Genomic DNA, 24,953 nt, shown 5'->3' with positions numbered 1-24,953 from the left:
GCGGGGCTTCCACGGGGCCGCGGACAGTCTCGCGAGAACGGGCGCACGAACCGGCTCCTGCGCTAACGGTCTCGCCCGGCCGCCCACCGCGCCCCTATTCACAAGCCTTGACCCCCTGGTCTTGGCTCAGACCTCCAACAGCGCAGTATAATCTGGGCTTCCCCAACGTGCCTTTGTGCCATACCCCCCCCACCCCCAAAGATGGAGCTCAGGACGCGCCCGCCGATGAAGAGTCACTGGGCTCGTCAGGAAGAGCCCACCCGCTGGCCTCCAGGTGCGTGGGCGCAGGGCTCAGAGCCCCTCCTCACCCAGGTTCCCACTTTCCTCAGAGGAACCTGAGAACCAGACCTGGATCCTACCCCGCAGCCCGAATCTGGGAGAGAACTGCGCCAGCCTTGACTGCCTGCCTTCTCGAAGCTTGCTCAGCTTCCGTGGACCTGTACGCCGGATTCTAAGACGCTCCTCCTGTGTTCCGTGATATCTGACACCCTCAGTCTGGATTCCAAGTTCAGGAATTCCCGAGGTGTGCACGCTTGTGCTTTGGTGTTTGTCAGGGTGCTGGGCTCCACCTCTCCTACCCTGTCTGTGTCCCCGGACTGAAGGCCACAGCGGGGCTGACTGTGACCAGAAGGCAGGAGCCCAGGGCTGCCTGCGCAGTGCCAACCACCACAGGGACACCCAGCCCAGCCCAGCCCATCTGTCCAACCCAGCTGGGCTCTGTCCCCACTCACGCCTCAGCTTCCTTTGCCACTGTCTCTCCATGACGCTGCCTCATCTCCGGGTGCCGGTGTCTGCCCTCCTTGCTGTGTGGGTTGCGTCATCCTGGGAACGTGATGCCCTCCTCTTCTTCCTTCTAGAGGGAAGTTCCCTGCCCTCCCCCTTGTCTTCAGAGGGGCTCTGTCCGTGCCCACTGACCCCATTAGAAGACCCCCACCCCTGCTCCAGCTCTGAATGCTGGAACCCACCCTGCGCCACCTCTGACGGAGTCACTGTGTGATCCCTGGGCGCCCAGCAGGTCATGAGCTGAGTTAAAGGGTTAGGAGTTCTGACAGCAGCCAACACTTCATAGCGCTTACCTCGGGCCAAGGGCAGTGCTGAATACTTGCTATACATGCGCTCATTTAATCTCCACTATCACCTCATTGTATACACGATGAAACAGAGTAGGAGAGAGCTTAGCTAACTTGCCCAAGTTTGTCAACCCGAGTGTCAGGGTCAGGAGTGAAACCGAGGCGGTGGTGCCTTTGACCTCTGCTCTCTACTGCTCTCAGTGACACAGCGATGGGAAGGAGGGCTGGGTCCAGGAATGGTTGACCAGTGACGATCAGCCCACCGGGCAATGGCTAACGGAGAAATGTGCTCCCGTGGGCTGACTGCCATGTTGACAGTGCCGTGTTCCAGACCTGGGAGCACAGAAGTCATTAAGACCTGTCCCCAGACTGATGGAGCCCACAGACTCCTGGCAAACAAGACAATGTGTCCTTAGAGTCTTGCAAAGCCATGTGGCACTGGGCTGGTGGTGAAGGGGGAGGGGAAGATGCACTAAATGAAGCAGATAAACTATCTGGGTTGAGAGCTAATGAGAGGATCTGCCAGTTATGGCCACAGCCAAGGCCAAGGGGCGTGCACAAGAGAGCAAACAGCACAGGCAGAGACCCTGATGCAGGGAGACGTGAGGTTTGGGAACAGTAAGGTCAGTGTGGCTGGAGTGTTGGGGTATGTATGTGGGGCGACCCCTAAGGAAGTTTGGAAGAATCTCTTTTTCTGCCCATCTGGGAAGTGAGGGGCTGGGTTGGAGGACCTGCCCTTTCCAGAACACCAGCCCCTTCCACTGAAGCTTGCATTTGCCTTGCTTGACTCTCCAGGTGTCCGGCTATTTGAAGCCCTGATTTGGCTCCAGCAGAACAGAACCTGTTCCTCGTGGATGTCACAGCCAAGGAGGGCTCGAAGACCCTGGAGGTGGGCTGGCTGCTCTTTGGAGATGAGCCACCAGCTTGGGGCCCAGCATGTGGGTTCTGGCACCACAGCCCGGAGGGTGAGGGACGGAGCAGCAGTCAGGCAGCTGAGCCCACCCTGGGAAAGGCATATGCAGGAGGGCTGTCCTTGAAGTTCTGCACCCACTCAGGGTGGGATTAGTCCCCAAATGGGAGGGGACAGGGGCTGGAGTGGGGAACAGAGACTGAGGATGAAAGGAGTGAATCACTTGGGCAGAAAGCGAGAGTTCTAGGGCTGAACAAGAGGCAGGCAGAGAGCAAGAGGCAGAGGGGAAGAGATGGAGAGGGAGGCAGTGACACACAGAGCAACACAGCACCAATTATGCCGGATCACGTGCAGAGAGGCACAGGGTGCGCTGGGCACTGCGTTCAGTGTTTTACACGTGAGCACTCCTTCTAGGGGTGGGGACAGGCAGACTTAAGAGTTAACAACCGCCATGTAGAGGGACCCAGGGACCCAAAGCGGACAGAGGAAAGCAGATGTGTGTGTGTGAGTGTGGTGCGATATGTGGGGTATGTGTATGATATATATTTACCTCTCTGTGTGTGTGTGTGTGTGTGAAGTGTGTGTAGAGTTTATATATAACACTGTGTGTGTGTGTGTGTGTGTGTTGTGAGTGGTATGTGTGTAAGGTTGCGTGTGGGGTGTGTGTGAGGTTGTGTGTGGTGTGTGTGTGGTTGTGTGTGGGGTGTGTGCGTGGTGGGTGTGTGTGCTGTGTGGTGTGTGTGGTGTGGTATGAGGGGTGCAGGGTGGGATGCAGGGCACTCCAGGAGAGACAAGGCTGCCTGGGGCAGGGAGTTGCTGCTTCTCCCCAGGCTCTGAGACCTGACATTGTTGGTCCTGGAGAGAGAGAAGCTGGGACCCTTGATCCAGGGCTGGAGGCTGAGACTCGTAGCATGAGAGAATCACAGGAGGCTCGGGTGTGTGAGGGGAAGGGGGCCTTCCTGCAGCCACACCAAGTGAGGGCAGGAATCACACCCACATGTGGGATGAGCTCAGAGGGGACAGGACTTACCAAAGGTCACTGCTGTCACTGGAAGAATTAAGGTTGGGACCCGGACCTCATGACACCCAGGCAATGTTCCACCTGTGCCTCTATCTCACCTATCACCTCCTCGGGTAGCAGGGTAGACCCTGGATAGCTCCTTTCCTCAGCTCACACTGCCTGCCTTACTCCCCTCACCCCCCAGTCCCCACCTCTAGGCCCCTGGGGCTGCCCAGTCTTCCTCTGAGCCCCTCCAACTTGGGATGTTGCCCCTTGGTGCCTTTGCAAAGCTGTGTCCTCCTGGGTCATTCAGAGGACATGAGACTGGGGCACTTATTCTGTGCTTCTCATCTCCCTGGGCTGTTGAACCCCTAACCTGCTGGGCTGGGTCTGCAGGGGCTAGAGGTGGCTACGGCAGCTTTACAGCTATTAGACGTGAGGTGGGAAACTGCGGAGACAAGGGGAGGCTCTAGGTTGAGGTGGGACATGTCCTGATTATCAGGGAGCAGGGAACTGTCCACGCGAGCTGCAGAGAGGTGGTGGGGATGTGATGTGGGCACAGGGAGCCGGCCCTGTGAATCTTGTTCTTGTTTCCCGCATGCAACATCTTTATCTCTTGGAGGATATGGATGATCCTTTTAAAAAAGTTTTCTTCTTCCTATACAATCTGTTTCTTCCCTGTTGCTTTTTTCTCTTGTTTTGTTCTCTATGATTAGGCATTCCTCACACATGCGGTGATCCTTGGCTGGCTGTTCATATTGGGAGTGGGGCACTCCAGAGGTTAGAAGTGCTCCTGGAGGGGACCTGGCTGAGCTATTTGTTGGGGACAACTGAGTCGACTTCTTAGGTCAATAGAGTACCTTATGTCAATTTCTCTTTCTCTTGGTCAGATTCTGCAGAGAAGATGTTTCCAGACTCCTGCTGGAGGGAAACCATTTAGCAGCAGGCATTCTGGGGGCTGAGTGAGAGGGAAGAAGCTGGGGAGGAGATGGCCTTGAGAGTCAGTCAGTAAGTCTTCATAATCCTCTTACTTTCAGGATGGGGCCTCTCCCTCCACTCATGGTTCTTGGTCCAGACACCCTTTCTAAGGACCCACCTTGGTCCTGGGTGGGTGGGGGCAGGAGCCCCAGGGGGTAGGATAAAGCACCCTGGCTTTATGTGTGCACTGTCCTACAGTCCTCCTCTGGGCTGTGTTCTGAGCCCACAGTCAGCCCACCCTCACCCTTTCCAGAAGGAGCCAGTCTAGTCACCTAAAGCAAATCAGGTGCTTAACAGTGTTCACCTCTGCCGGCTTATGATGTGGCAGTCTTGATCTGCTAAGTTAGAGATCACTCATCAGGCTGCTCGCCAGCTTCAAAACTGTTGCTCTTGTCTCCTCTCCAACTTGTCCTTATGTGTTTATGGGGTTTTTTTGTTTGTTTGGTTCATTCGTTCATTTTCAGCTGCACTCATGGCATTGCTAAGTTCCCAGGCCAGGGATCAACCTTGCGCCACAGCAGTAACCCGAGTCACAGCAGTGATAGCAGTGGATCCTCAACCACCAGGCCACCAGGGAGCTCCTGAGCTGATGGTTTTAAGTAATGTTTACTGTCATTTTAGTTGGGCTCTAGGAGAGACTGATCTCAAATCTGTGTTCCATCTGCCATCTTTAACTGAAAAACATGTGTTTTAGTTGTTTTTGTGTGACATCAACTTACCCTTGATATTAAAGGCTGAAAACAGCAAGAATTTATTATTATTTCATGATCCTATGAACTGGCTGGGCAGGGCTGGTTTGGCTACTCTCTGTGCTCAGCTGGCACCTTGGCTGGCCTGAAGGTCTGGGAGGGCCTCACTTACATACCCGGCATTGGCTTGGTATCAGCTGGGGCAATAGGCATGGCAGGGCCACCAGGATCCAGAGGCCACCTGGGCTTTTCCACAGGCTGTGGGTCCTAGGGTTCCTCAGAGCAGCAAGAGAGGAAACAAGTTCCAGATTATGATCATGTTTTAAAAAGAGAGACGTTCCTTTTTAGAGCCGTTTTAGGGTCACAGTGAAATTGGACAGAAAGTCAGGGGGGTGCCCATATTCCTCACTCCCTGTACTGCCTCCCCGACTAGCAGTACCCCCACCAGCTGGGTATGTGTGTTGCAGTCAGCAAATCTACTTTGACACATCATCACCTCTCAAAGGCCGCAGTTTGCATTGTGCTTCTCTCTGGGGGTACGTGCTGTGGGTTTTGACCCCTGCACTTAGTGACATGTATCCACTGTTACAGTATCACACGGAGTGGTTTGTCTGTCCTAAAAATCCTCTGTGCCCACCCCCATCCATCCCCCCTTTCCTCAACCACTGCAAACATTGATCCTCTTACCGCCTGCATAGTTTTGTCTTTTCCCGGATGCCATCATATGGTTTGAATCATGCAGTATGCATGGAGCCTTTTCCAGTTGACTTCCTTCACTTAGTAATGTGACAGAAGTTTCCTCCATGTCTCTCAGGGCTCGAGGGGTCATTATTTCTTAGTACCAAATAATGTTCCATTGTCTGGATGGACCACAGTTTATTCGTTTACCTGCTGAAGAACACCTTGATTGCTTCCGAAGCTTGGCAGTTATGAACACAGCCAGCACAGAGGTCCATGTACAGGTAATTGTGTGGACCTAGGTTTTCAGATCTCTTGGGGAAGTATCAAGGAGCAAGAGATGGAACAAGCCCCAAGTGCAAGTGCTTTTCAGGCCCCTGCTGGCATTGATTTTGCTAATGCTACTTGGGTCAAAGCAAGTCACGTGGCGAAGCCTAGATCTGTGAGGGAAGTTGATGGCTAGAAATAGATGTGACTTCATGGTGGGAGGAGCAGCAACATCATCTGCAAAGATACGTTGCTTGCTGGAAAGGGAAGCATTTATGGCTTTGCAGTCTACCCCTCCTTAGCACATGTTTTTGAATTCTGGATGTTCTGCCTGAAGCCCCAAGTTGTTGGGTGGTGGCCCATTTGAAATATAGAGAAAGAGACCAAGTGGCTGGATTGGGTGGCTTTAGCAGCTTTGAAGTTCAGAGCGTGAAAGTTGCAGCAGCCACAAGCCCATGATCCTGAGTTTCACATCGTCACCCTCTTTGTTCAAAGATCCTCGTGCAGCAACACCAGATGCTGATGGGCACTGGGGGAGCCCCAGGGAAAGGAGGGAATAGAGTTTCCAGGGAGGGAGGGGGTAGAGACGCGAAGCAATAACCTGAGCGATGGAGGCAGTAAATGGGGGATGCGGTGGCGAATGGAGAGGCTAAGGAGGGAGAATCTGCTCCATGTGGGAGGCAGGGGACCCCCCCCCCCCGCCAGCCACCGAGCTGAGAGGAGAGTGTGAGGAGGGCCTCAGAGGAAGCTGCTGAGAAGGAGCCCGGAGTCCTCCCTTCTGTCCCTCCTCCCCGTCTGCCTCCTGTCTTCTGTCTCTATTTCTCTGTCCGTTCCTCTGAGGACTTAATATGCAGGCAAAGGCCCTGGGGTCCTGTTAAAGTGCAGATCTGCTTCAGCAGGTCAGGCTGGGGCCCAACAGTCTGCGTTTCTAGCACTTTCCCTACTAAGCAGACCTGCTAAGTTAGAGGGCTCAAGGGCCAGGGATGTGGAGGCAGCTGGACACTGTGGTCAGGAAGGCAGGAGAGCAAGGAGGGATAAGATACAGACACTTGCTCTGTGGGTGATCCTCGGGAAGGAATGAGGGACTCTTGGGCCTTCCCAGTGGCACAGCCGTGGAGGCAACACAGAGAGATCTGGCTTTGATGATTGAGAAGGCTTTTGTGAATCTTTCAGGACCCCAGGTCTGAAGGGTATAGGGTTATTGGCCAGGTCAGGGGTCATTGCTTTGCCCTAGGACAACATTATTGTGTTCCTTGGTCCCCTCCCCCAGCTAGCGTCTGTCCAGCCTAGGGGTGGAGGGAGGTGCCCTTCTCTGTACTCTTCCTACCCAGACTGGTGCTGAGATCAAAGGTGAGTGTATCACCTGGGAACAGGTTAGAAATGCCCATTGTTAGCCCACCTAAGGCCTATCATGTTGGACTCTACATTTTGTTGGACTCAATGTTTTTTACTTGGTGGTTCCTGAGTAAAAAGCTCTGGCCCGGGACAGTAGTTCTCCATCTGGAGTAGGCATCCGACTCACCAGGAGAGCGTTATGAAACACTGCTACCTGGGTCCCCATGGGGCACGGGGGGAGGCCCAGTCCGCTGGAAGGTTATAGCTACCTGGGTGATTCTAATGCATATCCAGGGTGAGACCCCCGCCCAAGCCTCTACCCAGGCTTCTTTGAGGGAGTAGAGTTGGGAATGTGGTAGGGGGCCCTTAGTAGAAGTCTCTGCATCTTTGGGCCTCAAGTTGGAAATCTGCAACACAAACCACCCTGTCCCCATGGCTCCTAGGCACTGAGCAAAAGGCTAGTGATGGAGGAGGGATCCACTGCCACGAAGAGCTGGCTGTAAGGTGTCTAGCTGCTGGAAATACACATCTGCCTAGGCACTATCAGGTCCTGCCAGAAGAGAAAGGAGCCTGTGGAGTTGGGGTGTCTGGGGGCACACCCAGTCTTTGCCCTGAGGAGCTCCATATGCTGCAGAAGATTATCAGAGACCAGAGTGGGGAGAGCCCATCACGCCCAGGTTAAGGGAAGGGGAGTGGGGGATGTTTTCTGGGTGGAGCCTAGGTTCTCCTCCCTCTCTGGGGACAGGAGCCAGAGAAGTGAGGTGTGCCCACGCCAAAGTGTGCCCAGGAACCCTGTTACATCACAGAAAAGTCAGAAATGAAGATGCATTTCTTGCTGCCTTGCTATTTCAAGTATGGCCCTTGGAATGGCATCATCAGGAGAGCCTGAGCCTTGATGGGAAGGCAGCATCTCAGCCTCTACTGCATCTGACCTACTGGGTCAGAATCCAGGTTGAACAGGCTCCCCAGGTGACTCCCATGCACATGCGTTTGCCAAGCCCAGGTACCCGGGTCCCAGCTGAAATGCAGTTTTGAGGACCCACAAAGACAGGAGGTTTCTGGCTTCCAGGAGGCCCTGCCAGCCCAAGGGTTTCCAGGTTCCTCTGAGTGGGCTGGTCCTGGCTTCTGTGCTGGTGAGGAGTTTTCTTTGCCCTGGAGGCCTCTGACCTCTGCCCTCCCTGCACCTCTGCTGGCCGCTCTCTGCCCTGCACTGCCCTCTGGTGGTCATGGGAAGCCATTGCCGCTTCACTTCGCCTCTTCCCTGCTGTCAGCACCCCAAGTCCCAGCCAAAGTTTGAAGGAGGAGGACTCTGCTGGCGCTGCCCTCTGCCACGAGGCTCAGGACCCTCAGGAGCACAATGGAAGCAATTTGGAAAACGCTGGGCTTCGGCATCAGGCTGCGCTTTTATCTGGGCCAGGGGTCCTGGCTCAGCCCTGCTCCCTGTCACTGTCCTTTCCCGCACACCTTGTTGGGAGCTGTTCAGAGCTGGAACATGGGCTGGAGGAGAGAGAAGCAGTCCATAGCAGCGAGGACATGGAGGTGGGAGGTCACTGGACTGGTTCAGGGAGCCCTGTGGTGGCTGCAGGACAGGAGGCAGCAGCCAGATTGGGGGGTGGGGGCCTTGTGGGCAGTTATGTGTTGAGACATTTTTCTGAGCCCCAAGGTTCTGAGCCCATGGATGGCCTCAGGAAGAAAGAGGGTGGGTCACAGAGTCCATGGGCTGGGAACTGACCCCTGCCTCCCTCTGGTTCCTCCAGGGCCTACCTCATGCCCTATTCCTGGCAGCAGCATCTCCCCCAGATCCATCCTAACCTGGAGCCCTGCTTCAGTCCCAGCTCTGCATGCTTGAGCCACAGTGACCAGATCTTGATTCTTCCCACCTGGGCGGGGGTGGGGGAATAGGAGTTTGGCCTAGAAATCATCTAGTTCTTGCAGATGCCTTTGGGCTTTGAGAACCTGAGGTCCTGTTCCTTGGGCAGAAGGGCCAGGCCTCCTAGAACTGCCCCACATTCCAGCCCCCTGTGGGGCATCTATGTCTGCTGCAGAAGCTCTTGGAGCCTCCTCCCCTTCCCCTCGGCCTGGGCCCAACTTCCAGGGACCAGCCCTACAAGCTCTTGCCTGAGCCCCTCTCCTCCTCCGGCCCATGAACAGGCAGGTTGAAGATTTCCTGCCCAGTCAGTGGCCCTGGGGGAGTCCTCAACTATGCCCCTGGGAGGTGTTGGCCAAGTGTCCCAGCTTCCTGGGGTGGGATGACTCTGAGGGCCCACACAGGTGAGCTGCATGGTGGTGATGGGCCTGATGACACCCCTCTATTACCAGCCTGCCTGCCTTCCTTGACCCGCCCCCCTCGGCCCTCTCCTATGGGTATTTCCTGGGACCCCCTTTCAGATAAACTCTGTCCTCCAATCCTTGACTCAGGGTCTGCTTTGGGGGGAACCCCAATCAAGACAGTATGCAGTTGAGCTCCTTTATTTTGCTGATTTTTGGTACACCTTGAACCAAAAAGGGGTATGGGGGACAGGTCCCTGCGCTGGGTACAAGGGAGACCCTGCTTTTCACCAGGACCTTGGGTGGAAGCAATAGGAGTGCAGGGGTGAAATTCCTGTTGGCCCTGCTCTGAGGGGTTGTGGCGGGAGACTGGAAACTCTGACCCTGAGCCCCCTCTGGGCAGGCCCTCTTGCCAGCTGGCTTAGGCACTGGGGCTCTTGCGGGCGACTGCGAAGCACATGCCCTTGCTGATGCAGAAGGTCTCTGTGTAGCTTATGGGGCTGTGCTGGCACCTCAGCACCTGGCAGCCAGCATCCTGCAAGGCCTTCTCCACTGTCTCCTTCTCTAGGTGGAGCCCAAAGAAATTCTTGTTGCCCACAATGTAGCCCTGGAAACCCAGGGTAACTGCAGTGACCAGGTACCCTCCTGGCTTCAGGAGGCTGACCAGGTTCCGAATGGCCGCCCTGTAGGTGTCCACATCATGACAGGCGCACTCCAGGGCCAGCAGGGTCAGCACGCAGTCAGCTGGTAGCACCTGGGCTGGCCCCAGTGGGTGTGGCTCGGTGGCATCACACTTCAGTAACCGTGTGACTGTCCTTCGGAGCCGGGCCTCCTTCTCCTGCCATCTGCTCCTGTGGGGGAGAGTCATGGAGGTGATGATGAGACTTGTGACAACATCCCCCACCCTGACCCCTATCCAGGATGCTCCCTATGGCAAGGCCAGTGATTGAACCTGCTCAGAAACCCTTTGAAGGAAATCCTAGTTCCCCCATTATATGAGTGAGGAAACTGAGGCCCAGACAGGTTGAGTGATTTGCTCAAGGCTACACAGCTGTAGGTGACAGTGGATATGATGTTTGATTCTTCCTGCATCCTTTTCTTCCACTTGCTCCTCCTCTTCTTTCTGTCCTCCTTTTGATGATTTAAAATAATTCCCTTTTTGGTATATGACATTATTAGTGTTTTAGTTATAAAATATACATATATACCAAAAATTGCCATTTAAATCACATGAAATATACAATTCAGGGGCATTTATTTATTGCATTCATTACATATGGAGCTATTGCTACTGTCTGGTACCAAAATTTTTTATCAACCATACTGAAACTCTGTACCCATTAGCAGTTTGTCCCCAGCACCCCTCGCTGCAACCCAGGCCACTTCGACCTGCTTCTTTCAATATAGTCTTTCCCACAGCTGAGTCTCTGCCCTCGCTGTGCCCTCTGCCTGGCACCCTCTTTCCCCAGATCTTCAGGTACTTTCTCCCTCACCTCACCCAGGAAGTGGCTCCGAGGGCTTCTCCTTGGAGAGGCCACTAATCCCCATCTGCATGGACTGATCTGTGCCCCCTCGTGTTCATATGGTGAAACCCTAACACGAACGTGAGGGTATGTGCCGATGGGGCCTTTGGGAGGTAATTAGAGTTCGATGAGGTCACGAGGGCGGAGTCCCTCGGGATGGGCGTCATCCCTTTGAAAAGAAGAGATACCAGGGAGCTTTCTGACTCTCCTTTCCCTCCTGGGTGGACGTAGTCAGAGGACAGCCACCTACAAGCCAGGAAGAGGGCTCTCACCGGGACCTGATCTGGCACCTTCCTCCCCAGAACTGTGAGATGTGCCGTGTCTTTGTTTAAGCCACTGGGTCTATGGCATTTTGTAAGGCAGCCCGAGGTGGCTAAGATACCATCCCAGCTGGCAAAGCACCCCTGCCTCTCTAGGTCCTCCTCAGCTGAAGATTCTTCTTAAAACACTTGACTTTTCCTGAATCTCTGTGTCTATCTAGCTTGCTGTGTTGTCTTCACTGTGGGATGTGCGCTCCATGGGGCTGAGCCTGTGTCTGTTCACTGTGATATCCCCTGAACCTAGAAGTGGATGTGACCCTCAGAACGCTGTCCACACTGGGTTGATGTGGATGCCCTATGCTCAGCAACCCTGCAGCCTTGTCCCATATCACATGTGCCCACCTGTAACTGCATCAGTCCCCTGTAACTGGGTCAGTCCCCAGTAACTAACCTTGTTATTGTGGACAGGAATTTAAACTCTGGTCTTTGTCTTGGCTCTAAGGTGGCCTAGCGGTCACTCCCGGGGTCTGGGCCTGAGTTTCCTGGGCTGTAGAATCAGGGCCCAAATCCTGCCGATTCCCCCTGGGGCTCTGGTCCATGCAGCCCCCTCTGGGAATTGAATGGGGAGGGCGCAGGGGCAGGGGGTGTGGCACTGTTTGTGGGTCTGTGAGAGTTGGCAGTGGTGGTGAGGCGGCAGGTGTGGGGGATTCCCTGAAGCCCAACTTCTCCCATAACAAGTGCCCTCCAACATTAGGTAAAGGAGAAGCTGAACCACTAGTTTTCAGAGGAAAGCGAGATCAGTGAGGGCAGGAGCAATCAGGGGAGGCTTCCAGGCAGAGGTGGGACTGTGGCTGGCCATGCAGGAGAGGTGGGATACAAAATGTGGAGAGCCCAGTAGGGCAGCTGAAGCTAAGAGCACAGGCAGCTCTCAGGCTGCAGGTGGGACTGGCTCAGAGAGGGCCATGCTCTGGGCCTCTGCGACCCAGGTGGGTGAGGGTGAGGAGGAGCCTGCGGGGGCGGCAGGTGAAGCAGGTTGCAGGCGCAGGCTCTGTCCTGCAGGGTGGATGACCTGGCCTGAGAAGGGGGGTGGCCGTGGGTACCTGTCTCCCTCCAGCTCACACACGTATTGCACGACTGGGGACCAGTCGTAGGCTCCCGGCTCCTCCTTCAACCACTTCTCCACCTCGCGGAGGTTCTGGTCTGTGTAGTCGGAGACGATGATCTCCCGGAAGACCTCACAGGCGGAGAGCAGCTGGTAGATGGTGGGGCCTGTGCCAATGTCAATCAGGATGTCCCCTCCCACTCCTCCTGCGGGAGATAGCACATGCCGGGTCTGGGGTGGGGGGACAGCCACCTCTATGCCCACCTGGAGTAGATGGAGATGCCAGCTCTGCCCTTGCCCAGGATTTGCCACTTGGTCAGGGAGGGAGTGACCAGACTGCCACACCTGGGGTTCAGGGGGGTGACAGCTGGTGGGTGGCATACAGCATGGCAGATTCCAAGTCCCCTCTGCTGCCCCAGGACCAGTTCTGCACTTCTGGGCAGGGTGCAGGTGGACTTCCCATGGGAGCTGGTTTGTTTGTTTTCAGCAGGCTTCTGACTCTGGGTTTAAAGCAATGGTGAGAGAGACCCCCACCACCAGCTGCCCTCCCTGCTCCTTGCTGCAGGGCACAGAGCCTTGGCTAAAGACTGAGACCTCAACCAGTGGGTTCTAACTTGGCTGAGCCCCTCAGGGAAGGCAAGGGGATCCTGTGATGAGTTAGGGGGAGGGATTTAGCCTCAGAGTAGCACTAGGTTCACTGCCGTCTTCTTCCCACTTCCTCCCTTCTGTGCTCCTTCAGTCCCACCTGTCCATGTTTCAAGGCCTAGTGGCAGCCGCTGCTCTAGGAAGTCTCCTCAGATTTCTGTGTGAGCATTAAGCTTGATCTCTTCTGTATTTCTGTGGATGTTGCTTGATAAACCTTCCTTGGCTCTGATTACATGATTAGGCAAGGTTTATTGAGTGACTAACTCCTACTTGCTCAGAACGGCACCCCCTCCCTGCCGATCTGTGTGTGGCAGCCCTGACTTAACTGGTCTTTAGTTTTGCTCTTGCCACTTGCTGGCAGTCTGAGCGGGCCAGCCTCCTCACTCTCTCCGACCTCAGCATCCCCTTGCGTGCACTGAGGAACCTGGGCGATAGTCTCTGCTGGTCACTTGGCCTGCCGCCCCAGAGAAGGGGTTTGTAAACTGAGCTCTGTGGTGTGGCTGTGGGTATCCATGAACTTTCTTCCTTCTGAGTAAAAGATTAGGAGTGTATGTGTGTGTGCATGCGTGCTTGCATGTGACCGCACAAGTAGGTAGCAGAGCTTTCATTGTATTTTCCTTTTTTTTTTTTTTTTTTTTTTTTTTTTTTGCTTTTTTAGGGCCACACATGGGGCATGTGGAAGTTCCCAGCTATGGGTTGAGTCTGAGCTGCAGCTGCTGGCCTATGCCACACTATGCCACAGGCACAGCAACGCAGATCCAAGCTATGTCTGTGACCTGTACCACAGCTCAGGGCAATGTCAGATTCTTAACCCACTGAGTAAGGCCAGGGATTGAACCCGCCACCTCAGGGGTTCTAGTTGGGTTCCTAACCTGCTGAGCTACAACGGCAGCTCCCTCATCATATCTTCAGAGGGATTCATGATGCCAGACTATGAAGCCTGGCTTTAAGGGAAGACAGACAGAGCTGGTCAGATCCAGGCAGTGTGTTCTTGTCTGTTGTCTCTTTTCCCCCAAGCATGAGCCTGCTGCAAGGAGGCTCCAGAGGTCCGGAGTCACCTTCCCATTTCCCAGGTGAAGAAACCGAGGCGGACTATCACGGACTCAAGCCTGGCTCTTGACCTCCAGGCTCAGGCTGCCCTGCACTGAGTGGCCACTTAGCAGAGGCACTCATTGGGTTCACAGGCTGGGCTGCCTTTGCAGCATCCTTGGTGTGCAGGGTCCCAGAGGGCAGGTCCCCTGCCACCAGCAGCACTTCCTGTCAGGTGCATGCCCACCCTGGCTTCCTAGATGGGTTCCAGCCACTCACCTGAAGAGAAGGTTTGGAAGAGGTTTTTCAGGTTAAATTTCAGGATTTCATTTTCAGCCACGGTGCCTGAATCAAAGGTGTAGTAGGTCTTTAAGTAGTCCTGGGAGTCAAACTCCTTGTAGTCCTCTCCTCTGTACAGCTTGCCCTCCATTCTGGCTGGGGATCTGGCTGTGTCTCCCCTGCTGCCGTGCTGTTATATCCTCCCTCCTCTCCCAGGCCCTGCCTGTTAGGCGTTACATAAGACCAGACCCTCCCTCCAGGGAGGAGCTTGGATTCCACAAAGTTGGAGCCAGGCCATGGTGTTAGCCTTTCTGGCTGGAGTTTATCTTATTAGTAATTATCAAGAATGGAGAATGCAATAGGGTGGCCAGTATCCTCTGGGAGGTCCTCAGTTCTTGGCTCCTGAGAGGTGATATTTTGAGTGTAGGTTCTGCTCATGGGGGTTGGGTGTGGAGAGAATGAAACAGGTGGAAAGAACACAGAGAGAACAAGAAAGAAATAGGCAGAGAGAGTGAGAGACAGAAATACAGAAAGAGACCAAGCTTCTAGAATAGGGCAAGGATTCTTCCCTTTTTGAGTTTGGTGGGAAAACAAAAACCAGAGCAGATAGACCCCTGAGGGTGAAAAACAGGATTCAGGGATGGCTAAAATTTCACTGACTAGGTCAGTGACCTTGCTCTTGAAAAGAGTTTGTCCTGAACCTAGTTAAATATTTCCTCTATCTTTAATCCTGTTTATTTTCTTAACCAACCCTTCATGTTTTGAGGGCAGAAGTAAACTTGGGTAGGAACCCTGAGAAGGCTGGGAAGGCTCTATTTATACAAACCATTTAAAAAGTGTTAGCATTCATCAAGAGAAACTCTAAAATTGCATAGAACTTTGGTGCACACACAGACTCACATACAGAACAAACAGGAATGCCCGTAAAATGGAAATGCTAATGGAAGCAGTGGGTTGCATCAGTGACAATATCCTGACTGTGGTATTTACTACATTTTAAAGATGCTATTACTGGAGAAAGTTGGTAAAGCATACATGGATCTCTCTGTTTTATTCCTACAGCTGCATATGAATCTGCAAAGTGGATTCATATGCAGCTGTAGGAAAAGGTCTCAAGAAGTTTTATATAAAAAAAGTGTTGCCAAATCACTTTCAAAAAATGTACCTAAGAGCAGAGATTTCAGGCAGCAAACTCTAGTGTGTTTTGCAAATGGGCAAGTGTGGAGCCCTGGCCTGTAATGTGTGCCAGGCGTGTCCCCCACCCTGGGCCTCTGCCATCTTCACAACAGTCTGTAGAGAAGAGGAAGCTGAAGGTGAAGGGCCTTATCCTCAAGGGGTGCTGACAGCAAGTGACGGGGTCTAGGTTCAGATTCAAGCCAGTGTCCAAAGCCAAACTAAAGACCAGCTCCAAACCTTATTCTCTTGTCATCACAGCCTATCTGGGTCCCTTAGCTGTGCTGCTCAAACTAGTGTACCCAGGACTCTCCTGGGGACCCAGCTAAATATAGATTCTGGTTCTGAGGTTCAGAATGGGCTCCTAGGGTGAAACTGAGGCCCCCATACTGTGAGCAGCACAGCCCTGGGTCCTACTCCCCAAAATCAACATTTATTTTTCAGGTTCTAATTTCAACAGAATATAAACTCTAATTTAGTGTCAAATTTCCCCCTTTTCTGGAAGTATTAGAATCTGTATTCTGGGATGAGAAGAGGGTCAATTATATACTAAATGGTGATGGCACAACTTCCTGCCCTATCGGAAGAAAATGGTTAGATCTCTCTCCAATTTATTAAAAAAAATTTTTTTTGGAGTTCCCGTCATGGCGCAGTGGAAATGAATCTGACTAGGAACCATGAGGTTGCATGTTACATCCTTGGCCTCCCTCATTGGGTTAAGGATCTGGCATTGCGGTGAGCTGTGGTCACAGGTCACAGATGTGGCTCGGATCCTGTGTTGCTGTGGCTGTGGCATAGGCTGGTGGCTACAGCTCTGATTAGACCCCTAGCCTGGGAACCTCCATATGCCGCGGATGCTGCCTGAACTGCAGCTTCAGCTCTTCCTGGGTCTCCAGTCTCCTGGCCTACCCTGCAGATTTTGGACTTGTCCTTTTCCATAATTGTGGGTGCCAGTTCCTTAATATAAACTTTTTTTTTAAATAAACTTTTTGATATATATTTTTTAGGTACACACACATGAACATGTACACAGCCTGTTGGTTCTGTTTCTCTGGAGAAGCATGAATAATGTAGGTACTTTGTGGCTTCCCTCAGCCCTGCCCACACCTTCGTTCATGCTGTCCCTTTATTAAAGGCCCCTCACATTATATACTGTCAGTGCCCCAGCTTCTTGCCTGCCCTAAGTGCCTTCTGCAGGCAGGCACACCACTCCCTGGAGGCTGCGCTGTTACCAATCCCCTCCTTAGAATCCAGGCCCTGACTGATCGCTGGGTGCTTCTGCTTGGTGGGGGCTTCAGGCTTTCAGGCCCTATGGGGTCAGAATTGTTTGTTTACGCAAAGCCAGAACAAGACGTCCTTGTCTATCCCACTTTCAGGGCAGAAGGCCTGGACCTCCGGGGGAGTAAATGCATTTCTGGCTGGTTTTTGGTCAAGACACAGAGCGCTTTCCTGGTACCAGAAAGGAAGCCAAGTTTTTCTCTTATAATCCACACCCACTTTAAAGGGAAAAACACTGAGGCCCAGGATTGACTTATCTGGATCACATGGCAAGTCAGCAGCCAAAAAGCTCAGCCTCCTCTGACAGTTTATGCTCTATGACAAGGCTCCCTTGTCCCATCTGTAGAATATGGGGGCTATTTTCTGATCTCATGGTGACCAGCACAGTGATGGAGGGTCAGCCTTTGGTTCTGCCCCCTAGGACCTAAGCAATGTCCTCAAGAAGGGCAAGGATGTGCAGAGCCCTCCCCACTCCCTGGTGGAGGAGAGCCACTCCAGGGGACCGCCAGCCTCACTGTGCTGTCAGGCTCACAATGTCTGCAACCTAAGGGAATGACTTCGGTTCTAACAGCCAAGGTAGTGGGAATGCAGATGGGGAAACTGAGCCTTGCCCAAGGTCATGCATCAGCATGTGGCTGGCAGTGTTGAGAGGAGGACCCAGGATTGGGCTCCACTGATTGCCCCTAAGGGACAAGGGTCTGTCCCTAAAGGACAGAGATATGTAAGTGTGCTGGAGGGGATGAGAGTTCCTGGACTCTCTCTACATCTCCTAAGAAGGGGCAGCTCCAATAGAGGCCAGCATGGGAGGAGTGAGGCTACAAAGAAGGAGTTCTAGGGGTGGAGAGTAGGGCATCTGGTGCCCTTGTAAGGACCAGGTAGGGAGGAAGGGCACAAGCTCCTTATAGAAGCCAGCTTCACGGGGGTGATGGTATCAGAAGTGCTTCCTGCCCAGAGATGACCGGGTCACCTCCTACAATTTTGACAGCAGTCTGTTATCCAAGGTGGAGAGGCTCAAGTTTAACTGAAGTGTCCTTTCAAGACCTTTGCCCAGTTGGTGGCGGGGGGGGGTCTCCCCTGCTGCAACCCCTTGAGCCTCTCTTCAGGGACTTGGGTGGGAAACGGGGGAAGGTGTCCGGGACAGCCAGCCGAGGTGGGAGCCTGGTTTTCTCTAGGGCCTGCAGGGAGTGGGAGTTGAGGCAGGGAGAAGGTGGGACCCTGCCCCTCTCTTTGCGCAGATGTTATGCAGGAGATGGGATGTGTCTTGCCATAGCTCTGGTGCCATCTGCTGGAAATGTACAACACCTGTTCCCAAATACTCTCTGTTAACCCCTAGATCTTTGGGGTGGGGCAAGAAAGGCTCTCAAGGTCATGAAGCCTACCCCCTAGGCCTCAGAGACCCTGAGAGGGCCAAGGGCAAACAGTGGGATTTTGAGATCAGGATGTGGCTGTAACAAGAGTCTGGAAAAGCCCTACAAGGGGAGTCAGGAGAGCTGGGTGGGGTCTCAGTCTTGTCACAAACCTGCTGGCAGGACCTTGGCCTCCCAGGGTCTCACCTGGATCAGCTGTAGCAGGGCTCATGGCATCTGCTTGCCTCCCGGTGATAACTACCTTTCTCTGGTGATGCAGTGATTTGGCATGGTCTTCCAGGCTCTCGTAGCCACGACCTCACTCTGGTTGCTTGATTGGGGAACAATGCAGAGGAACGTCCTGGGAAGGAGGGCAGGAGATTAAAAGGCTGCTGAGCCTGGAGGAGCAGGAGGGTGGGGAAGGCAGAAATCAGAGAACAATCTGGCTCAGTGTGACCCTGCAGGCCAAGAGATGGTTCCAAGCCCAGGTGCCCTGTGGCATATTGAAAAGTAATGCTTTGCTTCGTTGCAGCTTCCAGGCCACCCCAGCTCAGCTCCAGGCCATTTTTCCAGGTCATCTCCTTCTCAGCCTGGCTGCCATCCCTGCCTGCCCTCCCAGAGGAAGCTATTGGGCAGGGCTGGATATGCAGGGCAGGCTCCAGGTCAGCCTTGAACCTAAGACCCTGCCCCCTGGAGGGCTTTTCTGAACATGCCAGCCAGAATCTTCTCCAGAGCAGGGTCTGGGGCTTCTGTTCTCTGTCCAGGAGGGTAGCAGTTACACTCTTGGCTGAAAGATATTGAACTTTCTCCGACGCAGTTTTCTAATCTCTAAAATGGAAGTAGTAGTCAGTACCCAGGGTAGTTCTAAAGTGTAGGTGAAAATGTATGCATATACAGTATTTAGCATGGTGCTTGGGATACAGGAGGCTTCAATCCATCGGTAAAAGTCATGGTTGGTGCTGCTTACCTTGTCAACAGGACCAGAGTGTCTATTTCAGGTTTTATTTCTTTCACCCAGCCCTTCTCAGTCTCAGTAACCTCTCTCCCTCCTGCAGGGGGCCAAAATGGCCACACTGGCTGAGTCAGGCCCTACCATCTACCAAGTGCTTGCTGCCCATGTGTCCTTCAGAGATGTCACTCTCTCTGACCTTGCTGGTAACTCTCTGACCTTCCTGTAGCCAGAAGAGCTGAAAATGGCTGAAGAAGGAATTGGGGGCCTGTGACTAGACCTGGGAGTGAGATTTGCAGGTGAGCTGGAAGAGAACAGATAGGATGCAGGGGTTGGGCAGGGGGTTCCCTGGGGGCTGGACATCAGCATCCCCTTCTCAGAGGGCTCTGCCCGCTCTGTTGTCCCAGACTTCCAGGACAGTAGGTCCCTTAAGGATGGGGCCAGCTGCTTTGAGTAGTAATAATAGATGGCCCCCAAGTTTCAGGATTACAGCACTTTTGGGGGCAAGTTTCTAATCATAGGATTGAATTGAGATGTCATACAGCCTGGTATAACCGCTGAAGACCAGATGATAGGACAGTTTGTTCATTCATTCATTTGTTCCTTCCTTCCCTCCTTTATCTGTCCTTCCTATCTGTCTGTCTGTCTGTCTGCCTATCTATCTTTCTTTTATTTCCCCTCTGTTGTCTATACCTGTTGTGACCCTATGATGTATTTACCCATCTACTGGCCCATCCATCCATCTATCCGTTGTTCCTTCTTCACTCTATTGTCTGTATCTGTTGTGGCTACTTTACATGCAGTGTCATGAAACCCCATTCAAGCTGAGTGCTGAGTCTCTGATAGAGCAAAGACTTACATATGCTTTTCCCCTATTCTTTGCCCTCTCCCCAGCTCTCCCCTCCAGTTAATCACTAATATAGTTTTATATTTATAATTTCCTTGCTTTTCAAAAATAATTTTAATACATATTTACATATGTCTAAACAGTCTATTGTTTAGTTTTAATCACCTGTGGACTTTATAACTGAGTAACTTGCTCTATGTTATCTTCTAGGATTTGCTTTTCATCACTCAACATTATGTATATATATTTATTTATTAGATATATATATTTTATATTAAATATATTTTATATATTTTTGGCCCATGGCATATGGAAGTTCCCAGGCCAGGGTTCCAACCCGCACGACAGTAGCAACTCAAGCCACTGCAGTGACAATGCTGGGCCCTTAACCTGCTGTGCCACAAGAGAACTCTCTTAATATTTTCTATATGTATGTGTATGTATATATATTTTTTGGCTGCACCCGTGGCATATGGAAGTTCCTGGACCAGGGATCTAATCCAAGCTGCAGCTGTGAACTACACCACAGCTACAGCAATGCTAGATCCTTAACCTGCTATACCACAGCAGAAACCCCTCAACATTGTGTTTTTAAGACAGCTATATCCATGAATTATCTGTAGCTAATTCACTAGCTCATCCAAAAATGTTTATTGGGTTCCTGATCCATGCTTGGGCTCCTTTTCCCTCCTGGGAATCAGGAGGAGGGTACCCCCATGGAATCAGGGAAAGGAGTTTCGTCACAATCTGGTCCACTCTCCCTGACCATGTCCTGCTGGAGAAGCTGAGGCAGCAAGCTTTTGTGGTCCAGAGATCTCCAGCATCTTCTGGTCACAGTGGCTGAGAGTTCCCTCTGGGACCTTGATGTGCTTTCCATGAGCCCTGTCCTCTCTCTGAAGCAACTGAGGGCAGAAGGAGGAAAAGCTTCAGGCCATGGCCAAGAGCAATGAAAACCCCAGCTGTGCGGCCTCCTGCTGACTAGACTGTGTGTTCTTCCTACTGGCTGCAGAGTGTGCCTGTTCTGGCATGGGTGCCTGCTGTACCCCATCGTGCAACCTTACCTTCTACTCCAGCTGGGTAGCCAGGGGGTGACCATGGTCACACTTTGGGTCTTGTTCTACATGATTGGGAAACTTGAATTCTCCTGCATGGTCCTAAAGAAGGAGGAGGTGGAGCAGGCTGTCCTGGACATGGCCTTTCACATTGAGCAGCTTCTGCACAACACCCAGGGCTGCTAAAGCAGGGGTCTGCCCCACTGGGGCCCTCAAGAGGCCTGGACCCTGAGCCAGGAGGGCCAGCCAGAGGTCTGGAATGCTAGAGAGGGTAAAGAGTAGGTAGTGTCTCCTAGCCCCTGCTTTGAATACTAACTTCCCATCTTCTGAAATGCTGAGATTTTCAACATCCTTTTATAGAATTCTGTTTCCTACATACCTACTTCTAGGATCTGGAGTGAAATATTCCATTTTCTAATATATTAAGCCTTGTATCTAGCTTCGGATTCTATCTGGCTCCCATGCAATTGAACAGCACCCTGGGACATGGTTTTAGAATCTTTACCCAGTATGTTAAAGTCAGGAAGCCTGTAGACAGTGGAGTATTGGTAAATGTTTCACAACCAGCTCTAAAAAAGAAAAGAATTGATTTGTGGTGACTGCCAGTTTCCATGGTGTAAACACTCCCACTGTGGTTGATTTTCAAGCTCCTAGGGAAACAGCTGGCTCACGAAATTCCTAAAAATGTAGCAGTTGCCTCCCATGAGGTGATGGAAGTCAGCTTGGGTACACCACGGCCACCAGACTAGGGCTGACAGATTTAGCAAATAAAAATACAGGATGCCCTGTTCATTAAGTTACAGATGAACAAAATACATTTTTTAAGGATAAGTGTGTTCCTCAAATTGCATGGGAACATAATTGTCCTAAACAAGTCTTAATTGTTCATCTGAAATTCCAATTCAAATGTCCATATTTTATCTGGCAACCCTACTCCAGCCCTGAGTAGGAAGAGGCATAGCCTGGGAGTCAGGACTCCAGCTTGCATATAAAGTGCCTATGTGCAAATTAGGAAAAGGTGATCCTACAGACAGACAAACAAATCGTAGAAAGGTGTCCTCTGGACTAATTGGGAAAATTGTTCCCTCGCCCCCTGGAAGGACTGCAAGAAGAAGGTGCCCCTCTGGCTGGGCAAACCAATTAGAGAAAAGGGTCCTTTCCTTAAGGCTGACTTGGCCTCATCCCTGAGCCCGCTCATCCTCTTTCCCTCCAGTCTGCGCCTTTGGGCAGGGTAAACCCAGCAGAGCTGGACACAGTAACCCTTACGAAAGTCAGGAGACCTGGATTCTGCTCTGCCTATCATCAGCTGAATGAACTTAGGTGAGTCTTTTCCCTTCTCTGGGCCTCATATTTCCCTTCTGTGAAGTTTGGGCAATGGGACTTATTTAATAATCTACAAGAAAGTTCTGGGAGTAGGAAACCATTGAAAAGTGAGCCTTTGAAAAGTAAAAGGTTTGGTACAAATTGACTATTGACATTACTTCTCCAAATTAATTAAGTGTTGGAACAGCCCTTGGAAATTCCTTAGTACAGCCTCTTTGTTCTCTAGTCCAAGAAGGGGGTCCTGAGAAGCTAAGTGACTTGCCCAGAGACACACAGAAAACTGGTGACGGAGTTGGAATAAGACAGGTTTCCCAACTCCCTCCGCCCCAGCAGCTGCCCCCACAGGCTTGGAAGGGCACAAAAGTACCTCTTCACCTTGGCTCTCTCCTAGTGCAGGCTTGGTCAGTCCTGGCAGTCCCAGCTCTTCCCCAAGTGTATGTCTCTCTGAGTAGACCCCTCTTTGGACTGGTCTGGACAGGCTTACACTCATAGGGCAGGTTTTAGAGGTACTCATGGCAGAATAATCAACAGGCAGAGGAAGTTGTGGTACCTACATCCAGAGATGGGGGGTGGTGGTGGCCAAAAATGAGGTATAGTAGAGAAAATGGACCTTGACAAGCAGGATGTTTGAGCACATAGGAAGTTTCTACTGAAGCAGACAAAAAAGGAATGGTTTCTGCAGGGAAGGGACAGACAGTGCCCAAGACAGGAGACTGCTAAAGAGAGGAAGCCACAAACTGTCTCTTCCCTGTGGAAGCATGCTCAAATTCACGTGGGCGTCAGAATTACATCGAGGTCTGGTTTCATTCAGATTGCTGGCACCACCCTTAGAGCTTTTGATTCAGTAGATCTGCTCTAAGGATTGAGAATTTGCATTTCTAACAAGTTCTCATGTGGTGCTGGTATTTGGGGGGGCCGAAATTTGAGAATCACTGCCCTAGGGTGTTGTCTTGTGTTTATGGTCACAGCATACATCCATAGGTGCTGCTGCTCTGCTCTGGCTAACTGGAGAGCAAAGAATATGGAAGAGGTGGGCCTGGTCTTAAGGTGCTGGCCCTCTCATTCCCTCTCATTGGTGACAACTTAGTTCCAACTTAGAGAGAGAAATCTGCAAGGTAGGCTGACAGTCTGGAGACCCAGGAAAGAGCTGTAGCTTGAGACAAAGGCAGTCTGGAGACAGAATGCCATTGTCCTTAGTGGGGCCTCCATCTTTTCCTCTTAAAGGCCTTCAATGGATTGGGATTGGATGAGACCACCCCCTTATGGAGGGTCAGATGCTTTACTCACAGTCAACTGATTTAAATGGTAATCTTATCAAAAAATACCTTCACAGTTACATCTAGATGGATGTTTGACCAAATATCTGGGTACCATGGCCTAGCCAAGTTGGTACATGAAATTAACCATCACAGAGGTGGAAGAGAATTATATGTACCTTCTTGGTTAAAGTAACCAACCACATTCTCAAAAATTCATTGGATGCCTTTATCTCCCTCTCACCCTCTGCCTGAATGGTTCTACTGCAGGGTGGGCTGGGCTTCATCACTCCGGAAAATGATAGGGTCTGGGATGTTTTGGGTGGGAAAGGCTAAGAACCTTGCCAGAGTTGTGGCTGCCCCACTTCATCCTGTTGGAGCCAGGCTAGGGCCTGGGTCTTTCCTCCCTCTGCAGTCTCATGTTGGTAGCCCTGTGCGCTAGAGATTGGGAGGTGACCAGTGAGACAGGGCCATGTGGAGAGCATGCGGATGAACTTTTCCTTCATACTGCCAAGGACAGTGGCCTAGGCTGGACCTTGTCCTGACCTTTGGGAGTGGTGGCAAGAACAGTTGAGAAAGACTGAAGTTCACGCCATTAGAAGGGCTTTCACAGTATCTCAGAACCCAGCTGGTCTGGACATGCTGCGCTTGGTCAGACCGACACTCCCACCTCCCTGGGCCTGGAAAGCAGGTTGCTGGAAGATGTGGTCATGGGGCAAGCATGTATGCTTCTGTTCTCTGGAACCTCCCGACCCAGGTAAAAGCCCAAACTTGCCTTCAAGGGCCCTGAGTGGGAGGGGGATCCATTTGGTCAGCTCTCTCCCTGGAGCATCCTGGAGGAGGCACCCTGGGACCCTCATCTCTCACAAGACAATGCAGTAGGCCCACTTCTGTTCCAAGACCTGTTCCGTGCCTGCTGCACCGTGCTGAAACTGACAGTATTAATGGCCCGAATCTAGCCAGAACACAGATTGGGACTTGAACCCATGTGCCGGGACTTGAACCTGGCCAAAACCCAGATTGGGACCTAAAACCCATGTTTTAAATTAGCACTCACCCGATGTCTGGACTTACTGAGGTTCAGGTTCTTTATGCCTCCGCACAGAAAGAATTCAGCGAGAGGCAAAGTGATAGGCAAGAAATAGATTTATTAGGATAGGACTCTTGTGAGAGATGCAAGTGGGCAGGCAAGAAGACTCTGCCCGAGGATCTGGTGGGCCACAGTTTTATTATCCAGGGAAGGTGGGGGTCGGAAGAGACCACCTCTTCTTTTCTGAGAGTAGTAGCTCCTCCTTGGTATCCTGTAAGGTGTGCATTCAAATCAGCAGAAGGGCAGTCCTCAAACTCCTGCCTTTGGTCTGAATCTGAATGCAGGCCTCATCCCATCCCCCCCACCCAATGACCTGAGGCAGTTCTCTAACTTCTACTAATCGAGCAAGCCTGCCTTATTCTGATGGCTTTTTTGAGCAATCTATTAACTTACAGTGACCTCCCAATGTCCCCTAAATTTCCCTCTTTAACTATGGTCCTTTTGTTATGGCAGCTACCCAGCAGCCCTGTGCTGCAGCGTATCAGCTCTGGCGACAGCCCCGTGGCTGTAGCGTACTAGCTCCAGCAGCTCCGTGGCTGCAGTGGATCAGCTCTTTTACCCGGCGAGAAACCAAGCGAGCACTCGGAGAGTTGGAGAACTCGGGTT

At 52.1% G+C, this 24,953-nt stretch overlaps 1 protein-coding gene and 1 long non-coding RNA gene across 3 annotated transcripts; one reads left to right on the top strand and one right to left on the bottom strand.

Moving 5' to 3' along the window:
* The first annotated feature begins 25 nt into the window (after positions 1-25).
* On the top strand, positions 26-23,309 carry LOC106506831 (uncharacterized). Its single transcript, XR_014834336.1, has 6 exons — positions 26-274; positions 1,866-1,959; positions 3,871-3,988; positions 18,886-19,078; positions 21,892-21,998; positions 23,226-23,309. It is a non-coding gene; the product is annotated as an uncharacterized LOC106506831 (long non-coding RNA).
* INMT (indolethylamine N-methyltransferase) lies at positions 9,381-14,241 on the bottom strand. Of its 2 annotated transcripts, NM_001244733.1 has the most exon segments (3): positions 9,381-10,046; positions 12,079-12,286; positions 14,034-14,241. In NM_001244733.1, coding segments are annotated over 3 exon segments (789 nt in total). In that variant the 5' UTR covers positions 14,185-14,241; the 3' UTR covers positions 9,381-9,616.
* Positions 23,310-24,953: the final 1,644 nt, after the last annotated feature.

This window comes from Sus scrofa, chromosome 18 (assembly GCF_054392235.1).
Source record: "Sus scrofa isolate SSC_HxYL_T2T_F1_AM1 chromosome 18, Sscrofa_HxYL_maternal_Yorkshire_Landrace_v2.0, whole genome shotgun sequence".
Taxonomy (NCBI): Eukaryota; Metazoa; Chordata; class Mammalia; order Artiodactyla; family Suidae; genus Sus; species Sus scrofa.
This window is presented reverse-complemented; position numbering and strand designations above follow the sequence as displayed.

What these genes read in the sequence shown, in the direction of transcription:
- INMT (XM_085004772.1), bottom strand. Translation starts at nt 10,063, where the DNA reads ATGACTCTCCCCCACAGGAGCAGATGGCAGGAGAAGGAGGCCCGGCTC.